Below are 20316 nucleotides of genomic sequence, written 5' to 3'. Positions count from 1 at the left end.
TTTGCCTGTCACCTCCAATTTACCCAATACACATCCATTCTCACGCCACTGAAATTGGTCCTCTAATTATTTTTTTTACTTTAGATTGCTCCTTGTCCTTTTCGGTTGTATCATAAGGTTTGAGCTAAATGTTCCACTGCAGACACTTGATCAACTGACAGACCTCATTCCCTACTACCAGATCCAGCAAGGTCTCCTCTCGATGACTCTTTCTATACCTGTGGTTCTCCAGTACATGATAAAGATCATTTTCTATGGTTTCATTTAAACACAAAAAAAGATACAAGATGAAACACATCTACAACACACTTCTCAAAGTATTTGGAGTAAAAGCAACCTAAATGGGCATTTCATAATGTAAATCGTGGGTGAGAATAAGCCATTCAGCCCATAGATGTTCATCTCTCCAAAACATTAACTCTCCAACTATGTAATTGTGAGAATATTTACTACAAGCTTGCTCTGCAGTTTTCTTATCTTGAATGGTATTGAAATAGTGAAGAATGAAGTTGAAAGAAACTTGAAAGACTTATTCATCTCATCTCTTAAAATGCCAAACAATGCAGATTAGCAAACAAAGCAAACAGAATGTTGAACTATAAAGCCAAAACAGTAGAATACACATAAATCATGATCAAGTGACATGGTCCTGAGATTGGACCATATCATAAATAGTGTCAATTTCTGATTACCAAGACACAAAGATGGCAGTAGCATTGACAGCAGGGCAGCAGAGTGAGACATTGGTTCCTGCATCTTAGAGAGTTAAGCTTTGAAGATTAAAGAGGATACACACAGTGAGGGAAGAATTATAAAGTCAGAATGATTTGAAAACCAAATGCATGCAGCCAGAAACAACAAAGAAATGAAGACAGTGTTCAGAGGTCACAGTAAAAATAGATAAAAGGTGCAAAAATAGTAGCCTTCGAGACCATAGAGGAGCTAACTTTATAAGGGATGATCATAAACAAGAATCAGGTACTTACAATGGAAGGTGAAGCATTACTGCCAGTTGAGAATTCAACGGATCATTCTTACATGTAATAAATTAGTCATACTTTACTGAACCAATGGTCATTTTTTTTATTTTTAAATAAACCACGCTTTAGAAAAAGCATCGGTTGAATATTTTGACATTTGCTGGATCTAACACTGTTGCACACCATTTGAAACTCACACTGAAGGATTCCACAATGTTATGACAATTGTTTTACAAAGCAGTTGCTGACTGTAGGCATTTATTTTAATTTCTCTACTCACTAATTGTGTTGCTGAGTGGGAGGGCAACGGGTCCTGGTTCTCTACCCCTCAGTACTGGGTACTATTAGAACGACATGAGCCACCTCTGACTGCGGATTTCCTCTCCCTCAGAAGTACCTTCAGACAACCACAGATCATCAAGATTTCATTACCTGGGTTACAATTCAATACTCAATTTTTGGCAAGATGATCACAAATCCACTGACATGCTGTGTAACCAAGACCACAATTAGCCCCTGATAAGGTGTAATTATTGCTTGTGTTGCCAAGGACAGATTTAAATCACATACATTAAAAAGCCCTTTCTGAATCAATGCTTCCATCGATCAATATTGACTGTGATGAGTCACATGCTCAGTTGCCAGCGCTACATTTTTTTTAAACTGCAAAACAAATTAAAATCTAAATGTCTGCACCGGGCAGCTTGATGTGATCAAAGCCTTTACAATCTGACTGAACTTTATCAATGACAGTTAATTCCTTAAAACTTAAATGAGAACAGCCTTTAGTGACCTAATGTTGAACTCATTAAGATTCTGTTCATAATGACTGCTGATCCTTGTTTCTAATTCTCCTCGTGCAGAGCATTTTCAGGTGGTGTGAAAATTCTGTAACAACTTATTCATAATATAGCAACTAAGATACTCTCAAGATAAAATTATATGCAAGGTCAACTTTCTGACAAATAATCCTCCCACTGTATAAAACAACTCTACATTTAGAATTGGGTCACTATGCTTACTTTTTTCAATAGCTAATGTTAATTTTTATCCTTCCCAAAGTTACCTTCCCATTTTCTTCCCTCTATTATGAAAGTAGCACAAGTTCCTTTAATGAGTGACTCATCTAAATGTTGTTCTGGGCAATAAGTGCCAACAGGGGGGATCACAGGAAAGTTGAATCACCTCACCAAATATTCACTTCAGCAGCAGTTAATGGATATTAAATAGGAGTGAGAACAATGGATACGTGTTTCTCTTCCTCACCCAGGGAGGGTGAAGCCAATTGTAGTTTTCCCATCACTTTACTAACATTGGCTATCTTAAGACATATCCTGCAATTTTCCTGACCTTTATGGTCCAGTGCCATGGCAACAAATATGCTTCCACTGAGCTGGCAATGTAGATTGGATACATTAATAAACAACATTCACCTTGTGACAAACATTGTCAACTTCCTACTCTGGTTTTAAAAGATTGGTTTTAAAATGTTTTTTTCTTCTTGTGACAAGTTCAGTATAAATAACGTACAAAATGAGGTCTGTCTTCCTGTGGGAGGTAGTTAAACAGGAATGCTGCACTGTGAAAGCTCCAGGTTAATCTACAGCATACTGAAGCTAAAAACTTTACTGCTCCACCATGATAGATATTTAATTTTCTTGATATTAAATACAAGAATCTGAACTAAAAGATCAATTTTACAGAATTGTCTCTTTTTCTGTCCATCACTAAGTGTGGTGCGATTTTGATGGCAAACTCTGACAATTGGAAAATATTCTTTACCTCCTGAACATGTACAATATCACAGTATTTATTCTCCAAATAACCTCGGTCATATAGAATTTCACATATCCTGCACTTTTTGCATCACCCCAAATAGGAACAACTTTGTCTTTGGCTATAACAGAATAGCAAATGAGTAGGTAAATGCTCCATTAGCCAATTATAATGTTCACCTTCAATTCATTGGGGACTATATCAGGATAGATTTATATGCAAATGTGCCTAATCCAGTTTCAATGTCAGTAAAGTGGTGTGTGACTTTAGGCAACTGCCATTGGTTCCTCCTGCTCAGGTCTAGCAATTAAGGTACAGTTTTGACTTCCAGAAACAACAGCTTCCTTTTTGGTCGTCATGGTAGCAAAAATTGTATCCATCATTCCAAGGACTTCAAGCAGTTCTTCCTGATAATCAATTTCTTTCTCCACGAGGTCTTGCAGCTTCAGGAACTGGTTGTCAACCACTGATGACTCACCAATCACAGAACTATAAATATCTGAAGAATGCAAAAATAAATGATTAAAGTGAATACGCAATTTGGCTATCAACCCTTTCATTCCAGAAAGAAGACACTTTCTCTTGATTTCAACTCTAAAAAGTCTATATTTTTGTGAAGCTGCAAAGGTTAGAAAAGGTTCATGCTACTGTATTCGCCAAAACCCAGTCTCTCATATCCCAACTGCAACTGACCTGCTCCCAGGTTTCTGGCGATGATGCTGACTTTGGAATGTGGTTGTGTGATGCTTAGCCCACAACTATGCTGGAAAAGGCTGGGCGTTACTTTTTTTTTTAATTTTCTGTAATGAATCTGCTTCCTATCACTTTGTGCATGTATTAATAAATGCACTTGCAAATGTAAAACAATCACTTATTCATCAAATTACTCTACAATATAATCACAACTTATTCCTTTATTGTAAGTACTCATGTTCACAGTTGTGAATGCATTAAATCCGAAAATGAACATGTATTCTAATTCCAAGAAAATTAAAGAAGGACCAGGAAACAGGCCAGGACTTTAATAAATCAGCTGCCAGCCTTCACTGGTGGTTTCCGGATGGGGATGTTGTTTCGGTTGGAACCTCCAACCACCCATTCATAGCCCTCCAAGTCAGAAGAAATAGGAACTCCCAGTGCTAGGAGTTCTTATTTTCCTAGATGCAGTGAGACCTGGTCTAGCTGTAGAGATCATTATATCCAAGGAAAAGAGGTGCACTGACCTGCTGTACTGTGGAAGCAGGCACAACCCGTGTGTGCAAACTGGGCCAAAAATTAATTTCTGGGTAGAGGTGGAAGGACTCTGTACCCTTTCCCGTCCCATGGTCAATGTCATCTTGCTTAGGGCTTGCAGGTATCCAAGACATGCCTGTGGTGGTGCATGCACCCAATGGCCTGATTGCTAATTAGGTGCCCTCCCATCTACCCCCACAGACACTGACAGGATCAGTGCTGGAGGATACCAGCATATTCATTTATAAAATAACTCAAATTTAGGGGAGCGAACTTTAGTTCTTTTTCACGCAACTTTGCTTTATGTTGAATGTAGTGGGCTTACATACAGACATTTGGAATCTTTAAAGCATTTGATGTTGGTTGTGGTGGGTCTTGAGTTGTCACATTTGGAATATGTATTTCAACTCCGTGCAAGCTGATGAGATGAAAGCATAATCTCTAAGTGAAAATAATTTAGAAACCTAAAATATTATTGTCCAAATTCAGCACAGACTAGTGATCTAACTTAGAGAGGATGATTTATGCGAGAAGTAAAAGAATCATCGGGTGCTTTAGGGAGTCCTGTTCAGCAGCTGAAGTTAAGATTTGCTTGACACAGCTGACACTTAGTGACCATGTTTTCCTTCATGTTGTTGAAACCCAAAAAAAGGTGCATCACAAATATGGTTAAATGCACTATATTCAAGAGAATAGGGTAGGGTGTTAAGAAACTCAAACCCTTACCTTCTTTAGTTTGTAAGTCGGGAGCTCCAGCTCCCGGTGAACCTTGGGCCTCTTGCGCATGTGCTGGCTGGGAAATGGACGCACGTGCGCAGTCGATTTTTTTTTAAAAGAATGTTTTTCAGGCCAGGGACCAGCCCTGCATGCCTGTGCAGAAGGGAAAAGAGAAAACGGCAGAAACAGGCAAGTCAGGTGACCAGGAACGGAGAGCAATAATCGGTAGGTGTCCCAGGGAGGACAAAGGAGGGAGGTGGGAGAGTTCCCAAAAGGCAGTCCCAGACAAGGGATAAAAGCCAGGGGACAGAAATAGGTCCCCTTAAGTAGGAAAACAAAAACAGAATTACCACGAAAAACTCAGCAGGTCTGGCAGCATCGGCGGAGAAGAAAAGAGTTGACGTTTCGAGTCCTCATGACCCTTCGACAGAACTTGCGTTCGAGTCCAAGAGAGTTGAAATATAAGCTGGTTTAAGGTGTGTGTTTAAGGGGGGCGGAGAGATAGAGAGACAAAGAGATGGAGGGGGGGGTGGGGGTGTGTGGTTGTAGGGACAAACAAGCAGTGATAGAAGCAGATCATCAAAAGATGTCAACGACAATAGTACAATAGAACACATAGATGTTAAAATTAAAGTTGGTGATATTATCTAACGAATGTGCTAATTAAGAATGGATGGTAGGGCACTCAAGGTATAGCTCTAGTGGTTTTTTTTTTCATACATAATGGAAATAGGTGGGAAAAGGAAAATCTTTATAATTTATTGGAAAAAAAAAGGGAAGGCGGAAACAGAAAGGGGGTGGGGATGGGGGAGGGAGCTTACGACCTACAGTTGTTGAATTCAATATTCAGTCCAGAAGGCTGTAAAGTCCCTAGTCGGAAGATGAGGTGTTGTTCCTCCAGTTTGCATTGGGCTTCACTGGAACAATGCAGCAAGCCAAGGACAGACATGTGGGCAAGAGAGCAGGGTGGAGTGTTGAAATGGCAAGCGACAGGGAGGTTTGGGTCATTCTTGCGGAGAGACCGCAGGTGTTCTGCAAAGCGGTCGCCCAGTTTACGTTTGGTCTCTCCAATGTAGAGGAGACCACATTGGGAGCAACGGATGCAGTAGACTAAGTTGGGGGAAATGCAAGTGAAATGCTGCTTCACTTGAAAGGAGTGTTTGGGTCCTTGGATGGTGAGGAGAGAGGAAGTGAAGGGGCAGGTATTGCATCTTTTGCGTGGGCATGGGGTGGTGCCATAGGAGGGGGTTGAGGAGTAGGGGGTGATGGAGGAGTGGACCAGGGTGTCCTGGAGGGAGCGATCCCTACGGAATGCCGATAAGGGGAGTGAAGGGAAGATGTGTTTGGTGGTGGCATCATGCTGGAGTTGGCGGAAATGGCGGAGGATGATCCTTTGAATGCGGAGGCTGGTGGGGTGATAAGTGAGGACAAGGGGGACCCTATCATGTTTCTGGGAGGGAGGAGAAGGCGTGAGGGCGGATGCGCGGGAGATGGGCCGGACACGGTTGAGGGCCCTGTCAACGACCGTGGGTGGAAAACCTCGGTTAAGGAAGAAGGAGGACATGTCAGAGGAACTGTTTTTGAAGGTAGCATCATCGGAACAGATGCGACGGAGGTGAAGGAATTGAGAGAATGGGATGGAGTCCTTACAGGAAGCAGGGTGTGAGGAGCTGTAGTCGAGATAGCTGTGGGAGTCGGTGGGTTTGTAATGGATATTGGTGGACAGTCTATCACCAGAGATTGAGACAGAGAGGTCAAGGAAGGGAAGGGAAGTGTCAGAGATGGACCACGTGAAAATGATGGAGGGGTGGAGATTGGAAGCAAAATTAATAAATTTTTCCAAGTCCTGACGAGAGCATGAAGCGGCACCGAAGTAATCATCGATGTACCGGAGAAAGAGTTGTGGAAGGGGGCTGGAGTAGGACTGCAACAAGGAATGTTCCACATATCCCATAAAGAGACAGGCATAGCTGGGGCCCATGCGGGTACCCATAGCCACACCTTTTATTTGGAGGAAGTGAGAGGAGTTGAAGGAGAAATTGTTCAGTGTGAGAACAAGTTCAGCCAGACGGAGAGTAGTGGTGGATGGGGATTGTTCGGGCCTCTGTTCGAGGAAGAAGCTAAGGGCCCTCAGACCATCCTGGTGGGGGATGGAGGTGTAGAGGGATTGGACGTCCATGGTGAAGAGGAAGCGGTTGGGGCCAGGGAACTGGAAATTGTTGATGTGACGTAAGGTGTCAGAGGAATCACGGATGTAGGTGGGAAGGGACTGGACAAGGGGAGAGAGAAGGGAGTCAAGATAACGAGAAATGAGTTCTGTGGGGCAGGAGCAAGCTGAGACAATCGGTCTACCGGGGCAGTTCTGTTTGTGGATTTTGGGTAGGAGATAGAAGCGGGCCGTCCGATGTTGGGCGACTATCAGGTTGGAAGCTGTGGGAGGGAGATCCCCAGAGGAGATGAGGTCAGTGACAGTCCTGGAAACAATGGCTTGATGTTCAGTGGTGGGGTCATGGTCCAGGGAGAGGTAGGAGGAAGTGTCTGCGAGTTGACGCTCAGCCTCCGCGAGGTAAAGGTCAGTGCGCCAGACAACAACAGCACCACCCTTGTCAGCGGGTTTGATGACAATGTCAGGGTTGGACCTGAGAGAATGGAGTGCAGTAAGTTCAGAGAGAGACAGGTTAGAATGGGTGAGAGGAGCAGAGAAATTGAGACGACTAATGTCGCGCCAACAGTTCTCAATGAAAAGATCGAGAGAAGGTAAGAATCCAGAGGGAGGGGTCCAGGTGGAGGGAGAATATTGGAGATGGGTAAAAGGATCTGTTGAACTGGGAGAGGACTCCTGCCCAAAGAAGTGAGCCCGGAGACGAAGACGGCGGAAGAAGAGTTCAGTATCATGCCGAGCCCGAAATTCATTGAGGTAAGGGCGTAAGGGTATGAAACTAAGTCCTTTGCTGAGCACTGAACGTTCAGCATCGGAGAGGGGAAGGTCAGGGGGTATAGTGAATACACGGCTGGGGTTGGAAGAAAGGGTGGGGACGGAGGAACAGGCAGGGGTGGGGGGTCCTAGATGGGTGTTGGTGTCGATGAGTTGTTGGAGCTTGCGTTCCTTAGCACTTGAGAGAAAGAGAAAAAGTTTCTTGTTGAGGCGTCGGATGAGCCGAAGGATATAATGAAACTGGGGGCATGCGCAGCTTTGAAAAAGGGTACGGCGGTGCTGCTGGAGGGAGAGGTCGAGTGTGTTCATATGGCGGCGCATGGCACTGAGTGTGGATTTCAGAATGTGACGGGAACAGCAGTCCGAGAAACGTTTTATGTCCCGGAGATACCTGTAATCCTGGGTGGGTTCGAAACATGAGGGGTGGAATTTCAGTTGAAATCCACGTGGGGTAAGTCGGAGACGGAGACAGTCACTGAGAAAGGAGATATGGCTGTGAAAGCGGGTTTTAGTAAACACCTTGTCAAACACTAGGAGGGAAATGGAAAGCAAAGAAGGTGAGCAAGACAACAGAGAGATACGGAAATCTTGTCGCAGAGTGGAACAGAACTTCTTCAAGGAGGTAGGCATTTCTTGAAGAGCAGTGGCAGTCAATTAAACACAGAGATAAGAACAAAAAAACTGCGGATGCTGGAAATCCAAAACAAAACAGAATTACCTGGAAAAACTCAGCAGGTCTGGCAGCATCGGCGGAGAAGAAAAGAGTTGACGTTTCGAGTCCTCATGACCCTTCGACAGAACTTGCGTTCGAGTCCAAGAAAGAGTTGAAATATAAGCTGGTTTAAGGTGTGTGGGGGGGGCGGAGAGAGAGAGAGAGAAAGAGAGAGAGAGAGAGAAAAAAGTGGAGGGGGGGTATGGTTGTAGGGACAAACAAGCAGTGATAGAAGCAGATCATCAAAAGATGTCAACAACAATAGAACAAAAGAACACATAGGTGTTAAAGTTGGTGATATTATCTAAACGAATGTGCTAATTAAGAATGGATGGTAGGGCACTCAAGGTATAGCTCTAGTGGGGGTGGAGGGTGCATAAAAGATTTTAAAACATTTAAAAATAATGGAAATAGGTGGGAAAAGAAAAATCTATATAATTTATTGGAAAAAAAACAAAAGGAAGGGGGAAACAGAAAGGGGGTGGGGATGGAGGAGGGAGCTCAAGACCTAAAGTTGTTGAATTCAATATTCAGTCCGGAAGGTTGTAAAGTGCCTAGTCGGAGTTGTTCCTCCAGTTTGCGTTGGGCTTCACTGGGAACAATGCAGCAAGCCAAGGACAGTCATGTGGGCAAGAGAGCAGGGTGGAGTGTTAAAATGGCAAGCGACAGGGAGGTATGGGTCATTCTTGCGGACAGACCGCAGGTGTTCTGCAAAGCGGTCGCCCAGTTTACGTTTGGTCTCTCCAATGTAGAGGAGACCACTTTGGGAGCAACGAATGCAGTAGAATAAGTTGGGGGAAATGCAAGTGAAATGCTGCTTCACTTGGAAGGAGTGTTTGGGCCCTTGGACGGTGAGGAGAGAGCAAGTGAAGGGGCAGGTGTTGCATCTTTTGCGTGGGCATGGGGTGGTGCCACAGGAGGGGGTTGAGGAATAGGGGTGATGGAGGAGTGGACCAGGGTGTCCTGGAGGGAGCGATCCCTACGGAATGCCGATAGGGGGGGTGAAGGGAAGATGTGTTTCGTGGTGGCATCATGCTGGAGTTGGCGGAAATGGCGGAGGATGATCCTTTGAATGCGGAGGCTGGTGGGGTGATAAGTGAGGACAAGGGGGACCCTATCATGTTTCTGGGAGGGAGGAGAAGGCGTGAGGGCGGATGCGCGGGAGATGGGCCGGACACGGTTGAGGGCCCTGTCAACGACCGTGGGTGGAAAACCTCGGTTGAGGGAGAAGGAGGACATGTCAGAGGAACTGTTTTTGAAGGTAGCATCATCAGAACAGATGCGACGGAGGCGAAGGAACTGAGAGAATGGGATGGAGTCCTTACTGGAAGCGGGGTGTGAGGAGCTGTAGTCGAGGTAGCTGTGGGAGTCGGTGGGTTTGTAATGGATATTGGTGGACAGTCTATCACCAGAGATTGAGACAGAGAGGTCAAGGAAGGGAAGGGAAATGTCAGAGATGGACCACGTGAAAATGATGGAGGGGTGGAGATTGGAAGCAAAAGCTGAGTTTTTCCAGGTAATTCTGTTTTTGTTCTGGGAAAATCAGGTTGGTTGTGGATCCCAAGAAAAGGAATTTGTGGAATGTCTACGAGATAGCTTTTTGGAGCAGCTTGTGGTGGTCCCACTAGGGAACAGGCAATTCTAGATTTAGTGATGTGTAATGAGGCAGATTTGATAAGGGAGCTTAAGGTGAAGGAACCCTTAGGAGGCAGTGACCATAATATGGTAGAATTTACTCTGCAGTTTGAGAGGAAAAAGCTGGAATCAGATGTAACGGTATTACGGTTGAATAAAGGCAACTACAGAGGCATGAGGGAGGAGCTGGCCAGAATTGACTTGGAGATGAGACTAGCAGGAAAGACAGTGGAACAGCAATGGCAGGAGTTTCTGGGAGTAATTTGGGAGACACAGCAAATATTCATCCCTAGGAAGAAGAAGCATACTAAAGGGAGGACGAGGCAACCATGGCTGACAAGGGAAGTCAGGGACGGCATAAAAACTAAAGAGAAAGCATACAATGCGGCGAAGAGCAGTGGGAAACCAGGGGATTGGGAAGCCTACAAAGAGGACAACTAAAAAAGAAATAAGGAGGGAGAAGATTAAATATGAGGGTAAACTAGCCAGTAATATAAAAGAAGATTAAAATAGTTTTTTTTAGTATATAAAGGGTAAGAGAGAGACAAAAGTGGACATTGGGCTGCTGGAAAATGATGCTGGAGAAGTAGTAGTGGGGAACAAAGAAATGGCAGAGGAACTGAATAGGTACTTTGCGTCAGTCTTCATGGTGGAAGATACGAGTAACATCCCCAAAGTTCAAGAGAGCTGGGGGCAGAGGTGAATATGGTGGCCATTACCAAGGAGAAGGTGCTAGGAAAACTGAAAGGTCTGAAGTTGGATAAATCACCTGGGCCAGATGGATTACACCCCAGAGTTCTGAAGGAGATAGCTGAAGAGATAGTGGAGGCGTTCGTGGTGATCTTTCAGGAATCACTTGAGTCAGGGAGGGTCCCAGGGGACTGGAAAATCGCTAATGTAGCCCCCCTGTTTAAGAAGGGAGTGAGGCAAAAGACGGGAAATTACAGGCCGATTAGCCTGACCTTGGTCATTGGTAAAATTTTAGAGTCCATTATTAAGGATGAGATTTCAGAATACTTGGAAGTGCATGGTAAAATAGGCAAAGTCAGCATAGTTTCATCAAGGGGAGGTCATGCCTGACAAATCTGTTAGAATTCTTTGAGGAGGTAACGAGTAGCTTAGACAAAGGAGAGCCAATGGATGTTATCTACTTGGACTTCTAGAAGGCCTTTAACAAGGTGCCGCACAGGAGGCTGCTCAGTAAGATAAGAGCCCATGGTGTTAGAGGCAAGGTACTAGCATGGATAGAAGATTGGTTGTCTGGCAGGAGGTATAGAGTAGGGATAAGGGGGTCCTTCTCAGGATGGCAGCCGGTGACTAGTGGAGTTCCGCAGGGGTCAGTGTTGGGATCACACTTTTTCACTTTATACATTAATGATCTAGATGAAGGAACTGAGGGCATCCTGGCTAAGTTTGCAGATGATACAAAGATAGGTGGAGGGACAGGTAGTATTGAGGAGGCGGGGAGGCTGCAGAAGGATTTGGACAGGTTAGGAGAATGGGCAAAGAAGGCAGATGGAATACAACGTTGGAAGTGTGAGGTCATGCACTTTGGTAAGAAGAATAGAGGCATAGACTATTTTCTAAATGAGGAAAGAATTCAGAAATCTGGAGAGCAAAAGGACTTGGGAGTCTTAGTCCAGGATTCTCTTAAGGTTAACTTGCAGGTTGAGTCGGTAGTTAGGAAGGCAAATGCAATGTTGGCATTTATTTCGAGAGGACTAGAATATAAAAGCAGGAATGTGCTGCTGAGGCTTTATAAGGCTCTGGTCAGACCACATTTAGAATATTGTGAGCAATTTTGGGCCCCGTATCTCAGGAAGGATGTTCTGGCCCTGGAGAGGGTCCAGAGGTGGTTCACGAGAACGATCCCAGGAATGAGAGGCTTAACATACGAGGAACGTTTGAGGACTCTGGGTCCATACTTGATGGAGTTTAGAAGGATGAGAGGGGTTCTGATTGAAACTTACAGAAAACTGAAAGGCCTGGATAGAGTGGACGTGGGGAAGATGTTTCCATTAACAGGAGAGACTGGGACCCAAGGGCACAGCCTCAGGGTAAATGGAAGACCTTTTAGAACAGAGATGAGGAGAAACTTCTTTAGCCAGAGAGTGGTGAATCTATGGAATTCATTGCTACAGAAGGCTGGGGAGGCCAGATCAGTGAGTATATTTAAGACCGAGATAGATAGGTTCTTGATTGGTAAGGGGATCAAAGGTTACGAGGAGAAGGCGAGAGAATGGGGTTGAGAAACTTATCAGCCATGATTGAATGGCAGAGCAGACCCAATAGGCCGAATGGCCTAATTTCTGCTCCTATGTCTTATGGTCTTATAAAATTAAAGAAAGGAGCAGATTAATAAGTTCCAAATGACTTTGACTGAAGTGGGTGTGAGAAAAGCCCTGAAGGTCCGAGAAGGCAGCCTAAGATTGGCGACTCCGTGCTGCGGGCCATTCGAGCAAAGTTACCCCTGTGGAACAGTGGTGTTCTGCTTGGCTTGGTTGAAGATCTAAAATTGTGTTTGGTAGGTGGAGAATGAGTGTGCTCGGAGATCCGGGGAAAAGAATCTTGGAAGGTGAGACTGAAACCCTGTGAGGTCGTTGAAGCCTTCCAAGTAGGAGCGACTTTTGGAGAGAATGCCAAGGCGAGATCATGAAATATGGAGACTTGAAACCCTTGTAAGAAAGACAAAGTTTCAGTGAGATTGGTTGGCTCACAACGTGACAAACGTCTGGGTGGGTTGTTGAGAAATTCATGGAATCTGTTTTGGTCACATCTGTCATCTACTGTGTAGTGTTGTGTGCCCGACCTCAGTTCACCTGTTAATTCACATATACCTCATATTTCAAATGTCAGAGTGTAAGATAGGTATTGCAAATTATTTTATCTTTCTGAACTCGGATAGCAAAGTTTATTTTTGTTTGTCAAAACCCGTGGAGGCTTGTGGTTTTATTCACTTAGCCTCTTGAATCTTAAACTTTATCTATTTTAAGCAAAACATTATTGGTCTCTAACCGGATCTCCCCCATGTCCTGTGGTCTGGCCAAGGATTAAAACAGGAGGAAGATAGCAGCAAAATACGGAACTGCAAACATGCAGACTCAAAGATATATTACCTGGAACACATTGGAGTGTGTTATTACCTGGAATACAATAGACAAACTACAAATCTTGACTGGTACAATAAAACTACTAAAGTCAACATGGAGAGTGCACATGCATTTCTATCACAGTATGAGCATTGTGGAAAATATATTGTCTGGTTGATGAATAATGCATCCATTTACTGGACTTATCTTTAAAACAATATAAAAATGCATAAGTACTTGCTACAAAGTAGGCTCATTCTTACCCACATAACAAGTTCCCATCTTGCTGATCTTTCTGGGATGAGGAAAAACAAGGACAAGTGCTTTCTACTGGCAACCCCTTATTTTTAAAGTGTGACCGCTAGTTCGATATTTTCCCACAAGAGGAAACATTCTCTCCACATCCACTCTGACAAGACCCCTCAGGATCTTAAAGATTTCAATCAGGTGGCCTCTTACTCTTCTAAAATCCAGTGGATATAAGCCTAACCTGTTCAACCTTTCCTCATAAGACAACCTGCCAATTCCTGGTAATAGCCTAGTAAACCTTCTCTGAACTGCTTCTAACGCATTTACATCCTTCCATTACAGTGCATAGTACTCCAAATGGGGTCTCACCAGTGCCCTGTATAAGCATAATCTCCCTACTTTTGTAATCAATTCCCCTCACAATGACAGTAACATTCTATTAGCTTTCCTAATTACCTGTTGTATCTGCATACTAACCTTTTGTGATTTGTGCACTAGGACACCCAAATCCCTCTGAATCTCAGAGCTCTGCAACCTCTCACCATTTAGGTAATATGCTTTCACCATTTAGACATTTATTTTTCCTGTCAAAATGGTGAATTTCACATTTGCCTATTAAACCTCATCTTCCACATCTTTGCCCACTCACTTAACCTGTCACTATGTAGCCTCCTTATGCCCTCTTCACAACTTACTTTCCTACCTATCTTTGTGTAGTCAGTAAATTTAGCAACCATACCTTCAGTCCCTTCATCCAAGTTATTTATATAAATTGTAAAAATTCAGTCCCCAGTACTGATGCCTGTGGCACACCACTCGTTAAATTCCACCAACCAGAAAATGACCCATTTATGGCTACCCTCTGTTTCCTGTTGGCAGTTTTTTTGCTCATTCAATACTGGATTTTGGACAAACAGCATGACAAATCAGAGGCAGTGCAAAGATCAAGAGAGAAAGTGGTGAGGTAGATGTCCTCAGTGTATACAGTGAATGTGACATTGTGTTTTCCATCTATGTCAGAGAGGCAGCAAGTTGAAGATTAATATTAAAAGTTGGGGTACAAGAGAAAGAAAAAAATACTTACCAATAATAATCTCTGCAACATTTATTAGAACAGATGTAAACCTTGGATCAACAACATTCCTAAAAATATGAAGATAAGCCATTAAATGTTAATTGTGCCCAGAACTCTACAAGAGGAAGCAGTATGATCTTTGTGCCAAATAAACCTCAACATTTATGTTTTTGATGAATAGATTTACAAGATTTCATATTTCCTCATTTCAGTACTACAGCACAGGCAACAATTCTAGGGTACCAAGGCAGAATTTTCAGGTTTTCGATTATCTCAATAGCTGTTAAAGCATATAAACTCTCTACGCACTGGGAACATCATGTTAATGTAATGCACCATGACTGTAATTTTCTGTTAAGAGTAGTAAGGCATGGTACTGAGTCTGTGATGCAGCAACTCTAATCTCAAGCAAGTTGTTGAGGAGAGGGGTTACCAAGTGAATATGATTTCAAAGAAAACCAGTGTCCTGGCCAAAAGCCATCTCTCAACCCATTAAAAAAAAACTATGTGGCCATTAACACATTGCTTTTTGTAGAAGTTTATTGTGTGCAAATTGGATGTGTCATTTCTACATTATAATGATGAATATGCTTCATTTTCTGTAAGGTACTTTAGGACATCCTGTGGCTGCTATATAAATGCAAGTCTTTTTTATATACAGTATCACTAAGAGCAGTAGCAAAGTCAGAACACTCGAGCACCTACTAGACAACAACAAAGGCCTGTTGGATGGTCATCTGAGCTAGGTGATCCATAAGTAGCACAGAAAATGTAAAAGAAATTTGAATACATTAAGTATTTCTAAACACAGAAAGGGTTGGGGTGTGGAATAGAGATTGTAGTAGTAATATTAGGGCAATCTGGGCACAAAAGGATCATGAAATTTTAAACACAATGAGTTACACCCAGATCACCTATATTTGTGTTTTTCGCTTGTTCAAAATTCATTTCGCCTGGATCAGGGCATGCCCACAAAACTGGCCATGCAGCCAGGTCAAAATTGTGAGATACCGCCAACTGTGTTGGTTAGAAAAGGTTCTTCAAATTGTGCTCATTTTCTTATGCCCACAGGCACATTTAGAATGCTTTTCATAATGAAAATTAATTAGTTTCTGAAGAAATTATATGAGTGTATCAATGAAACAGCTGAATGGTAGAAAGTAATTTTCACAAGAGGAGTGCACACCCTTATTACAAATGCTTATTTTTTGGTGATAAATGCATGAACCTATAAAATTCTAACAGGACTAGACAGGACAGATGCAGGAAGGATGTTCCAGATGGTGCGGGAGTCCAGAACCAGGGGTCACAGTCTGAGGATACGGGGTAGACCATTTAGAAACATAGAAAGTAGGAGCAGGAGTATGCCATTTGGCCCTTTGAGCCTACTCTGCTATTCATTATGATCATGGCTGATCATCCAACTCAATAGCCTGCTCCCGCTTTCTCCCTATACCCTTTGATCCCTTTCACCCCAAGAGCTATATCTATAGAAACATAGAAATTTAGGACTGAGATGAGGAGAAATTTCTTCACTCAGAAAGTGGTGAACCTGTGGAATACGCTACCACAGAAAGTAGTTGAGGCCAAAACATTGTATGTTTTCAAGAAGGAGTTAGACATAGTTCTTGGGGCGAAAGGGATCAAAGGATATGGGAAGAAAGTGGGAGCAGGGTATTGAATTGGATGATCAGCCATGATCATAATGAATGGTGGAGCAGGCTTGAAGGGCCAAAAAGCCTACTCCTACTCCTATTTTCTGTTTTATGTTTATGTTTCTATTGTACCAGATGACCATTTTTAAATACATCTGTGACAAAAATATAATAATTTTTGTAATATTTTTTGGGTTTATTCTCAAGTAGGCTGATGGAGGTAAGTAGAGTTGGGTCTGTCTGTGTGATTTAATTACATTTTTAGTCAAGTAGACTGTAAGTTTGAAATCATCAAAAGAAGCTAGGTGTTTGACATGGTAATGAGTAAACATGGATGCTGGCTTAGCATGTAAGGTGTGAAGGGAATTAGCAGTTTTAGATAAATGAAGGGATTTGGATTTCAAAGGGATCTTAGTCTGTTCACAACTAGCCAGAGAGGCAAGGCTAAGCAGTGTGTTTATTTTTCCCAAAGGTTACTGCCAATATTGGCAATATGAAAGTTTTTAATATTGTGAGGAAGATACGGTTCCAAAGACATATGGAACAATAGAGTTTACATATTAAAAAGAGAGAAACATATATAAAGGAGAATGAAAGGCTATGTGGGGGAAGGACAAGTAAGATCTAACAGGAGTGTATGAACTAGCCTTAATGAAGCCTTTAGCCATTTGCATATAGTGAAACTGAAGATGGGGAAATGCCATTTGGAATTCCACTGTCAAGTGGGTATTGTGTTAACTTGCTGGTTTTGTTTTAAATCTAACATCTATTTTGGACTATTTAGAAGATGTGTAACTGGGAGTCAGGACAATTAGGAATTTTAGGACTTGTTACAGTAATAAGTAATTGTAGTCTTATGTATGTGCTTGAAACTTCTTACTTTATTAATAATATTTTAATTTAATTTTTAAAATCTCTAAAGATCTTGGTGGACTTATTACTTCTGAAGTCAGTGCACTCATCCTCTTGTAATAAATACAAGTTGCAAAATCATTGTGATAGCGCGGCCAGGTTTGCCTTGTGGATTTGGTCCGCCTGGCAAACATCATTTGCCACAACGAAGAATACAAATTATATTCTATTATGCTACAGGGTTATGCTGGTTCATGGAATATTTTAAGTTTATTATGCAAATGAATTTTAGTAGAAATCCTAAGTGCAACCTAACCAGCATAACTTTAAATGCACTTTGAGTCCAATTTCCAGATTTCACATCATGCATGGGAAGAAAGAAAGAAATCAGTATTAAAAGGGAAATGGTGTTGAGGAAATTGATGGGATTGAAGGCCGATAAATCCCCGGAGCCTGATAATCTACATCCCAGAGTACTTAAGGAAATGGCCCTAGAAATAGTGGATGCATTGGTGGACATTTTCCGAGATTCTATATACTCTGGAACAGTTCCTACAGGTTGGAGGGTAGCTAATGTAACCTCACTATTTAAAAAGGGACTCAGAGAGAAAACAGGGAATTATAGACCAGTCAGCCCGATGTCGATAGTGGGGAAAATTCTAGAGTCCGTTATAAAAGATTTAATAGCTGAGCACATGGAAAACAGTGGCAGAATCAGACAGAGTCAGCATGGATTTACGAAAGGGAAATCATGCTTGACAAATCTACTGGAATTTTTTGAGGATGTAATTAGTAGAGTTGATGAGGGGGAGCCAGTGGATGTGGTTTATTTGGACTTTCAGAAGGCTCTTGACAAAGTCCCACATAAGAGATTGGTGTGTAAAATTAAAGAGCATGGGATTGGGGGTAGTGTATTGAGATGGATAGCAAACTGATTGGCAGACAGGAAACAAAGAGTAGGAATAAACAGGTCTTTATCCTAATAGCAGGCAGTGAATGGTGGGGTATCGCGGGGATTGGTGCTGGGGCCCCAGTTATTCACAATATATATTAATGATTTATATAAGGGAATTAAATATAATATCTCCAAATTTGCAGATAACACAAAGCTGGGTGGGAGGGTGTGCTGTGAGGAGGATGCAGAGATGCTTCAGTGTGATTTGGACAAGCTGAGTGGGCAAATGCATGGCAAATACAGTATAATGTGGATAAATATGAGGTTATCCATTTTGGTAGCAAAAACAGGAAGGCAGATTATTATCTGAATGGCTATAAATTGAGAGAGGGGAATGTGCAACGAGACCTGGGTGTCCTTGTACACCAGTCACTGAAGGTAAGCATGCAGGTGCAGCAGGCAGTAAAGAAGGCAAATGGTATGTTGGCCTTTGTTGCCAGAGGGTTTGAGAACAGGGTCTTGCTGCAATTGTACAGGGCCTTAGTAAGATCACACCTGGATTATTGTGTGCAGCTTTGGTCTCCTTATCTGAGGAAGGATGTACTTGCTAAAGAGGAAGTGCAGCAAAAGTTTACCCGACTGATTCCTGGGATGGCGGGACTGACATATGAGGTGAGATTAAGTCGATTACGATTATATTCGCTGGAGTTCAGAAAAATATGGGGGGGGATCTTATAGAAACCTATAAAATTCTAACAGGACTAGACAGGGTAGATGCAGGAAGGATGTTCCCGATGGTGGGGGAGTCCAGAACCAGGGGTCACAGTCTGAAGATATTGGGTAGACCATTTAGGACTGAGATGAGGAGAAATTTCTTCACCCAGAGAGTGGTGAGCCTGTGGAATTCATAACCACAGAAAGTAGTTGAGACCAAAACATTGTATGTTTTCAAGAAGGAATTAGATATAGCTCTTGGGGCCAAAGGGATCAAAGGGTATGGGGAGAAAGCGGGAGCAGGCTATTGAGTTGGATGATCAGCCGTGATCATAATGAATGGCGGAGCAGGCTCAAAGGGCTGAATGGCCTACGCCTGCTCCTAGTTTCTATGAACAATTAACATATTACTGATGCCAGGACTTCTGTTATTAGCATGAGCACTGTTAACCCATGTTCATGCAATTTACATCATGGTAAACGCATTACACCTGTTACTAAAAGAGCAAAAGTCAGATTAAGAAATTAAGCAAATAGTTAAGCAATTTAATTGTGACAATTCATGCCTATGGTGTATAGTTCTGAAAAGCACATACAAAGATGAAGTTTCATTACCTGATAAGGAAGCTAAGGAGAGTGCTAAGTTGTTTTTCATCTCTTCCTGCAAGTGCATTTTGAAGCGTCCCTCGGCGGTTAAGTTCTTGCATAACTCCTGTGGTAATCTCCGGCGTCTTCATCCTGACTTTTGTCTGCATGATAATATTACTCAGTTCAGAACTGCACAGGATCTCAAACTCTCACTGAATCTGCACATTATGACTTATTGAAGCAGTGAATTTAGAAGTTGTGAACATTGCAAGGTATACAATATAAACAACAGTGTTCAATCCGTAAATTTTAAACATAGTTTGGCCAGCTGTGTAGTAGTTCAATGAGTTTACTCAGTGAACAACTGAACTAAACAGATCAGAAAAGTTTCAGGTTTTCAGTCAGTGCAGGGAGGAAAATTGCCAGTTCTTTGGTCATACAGCTCTGTATGTGGAGAATACTGAAGAGATACAGATTCTTGATTCGATTCAAAAGGCAAGGTCCGTTTCAGGGAACTGCTGCTGAACCATCAAGAGAAAACAAAAACATAAAAATCCAGTTCAAACTGTTATCTTTTTGAACTGGAGTAGCTGCAAAAATTGGTGCTATCACTCAATTTTGACCTGGCTGTGCAGCCAGTTTTGTGGGCATGGCCTGATCCAGGCACATTGAATTTTGAACAAGCATAAAGTACAAATGTAAGTGATCTGGGTGTAACTCACTTGCATTTAAAATTTCCTGATCCTTTTGTGTCCAGATTGCCCTAATATTGCTACTCAGATCTCTATTCTCTGCCCCTACCTTTCCTGTGTTTAGAAATACTTAGTATATTAAATTTTCTTTCAGATTTTCTGTGCTATTTTTGGATCTCCTAGCTGAGCATTGCAAGAATATGAATCTCATTAAAAGGGTACTTAACAGTGTAAGTAACTCTTTCGAGTACAAACCCGTTTCCATCTGTTTCAGATGAAGTTACATTGTTTCATAGTTTGCCATTGTGAGATTTGAACTCTTGATCTTGGGGTTACAAACCCAGTACCATAACCACTTGACTATTTAGGCCAAGCTAAGATGTAACTCTTTCGAGTACAAACCTGTTTCCATCTGTTTCAGATGAAGTTACATTGTTTCATAGTTTGCCATTGTGAGATTTGAACTCTTGATCTTGGGGTTACAAACCCAGTACCATAACCACTTGGCTATTTAGGCCA

At 42.4% G+C, this 20316-nt stretch overlaps 1 protein-coding gene across 3 annotated transcripts in view; it reads right to left on the bottom strand.

The window, feature by feature from the left end:
• Positions 1 to 1058: 1058 nt before the first annotated feature.
• utp15 (UTP15 small subunit processome component) overlaps positions 1059 to 20316 on the bottom strand; it is a 33257-nt gene continuing 13999 nt past the window's right edge. For all 3 annotated transcript variants that reach the window (XM_041185943.1, XM_041185942.1, XM_041185944.1), the window contains exons 11-13: positions 19133 to 19266; positions 14411 to 14469; positions 1059 to 3255 (exon numbers count right to left, since the gene is read on the bottom strand). In XM_041185943.1, the coding sequence (XP_041041877.1) occupies positions 3023 to 3255; positions 14411 to 14469; positions 19133 to 19266 (426 nt within the window). In that variant the 3' untranslated portion in view covers positions 1059 to 3022. The remainder of the gene's footprint in view (positions 3256 to 14410; positions 14470 to 19132; positions 19267 to 20316) is intronic.

This window comes from Carcharodon carcharias, chromosome 4, assembly GCF_017639515.1.
Source record: "Carcharodon carcharias isolate sCarCar2 chromosome 4, sCarCar2.pri, whole genome shotgun sequence".
NCBI classification, from domain to species: domain Eukaryota; kingdom Metazoa; phylum Chordata; class Chondrichthyes; order Lamniformes; family Lamnidae; genus Carcharodon; species Carcharodon carcharias.
The sequence above is the reverse complement of the archived record's forward strand: the minus strand, read 5'-3'. Positions and strand labels throughout refer to the sequence as shown.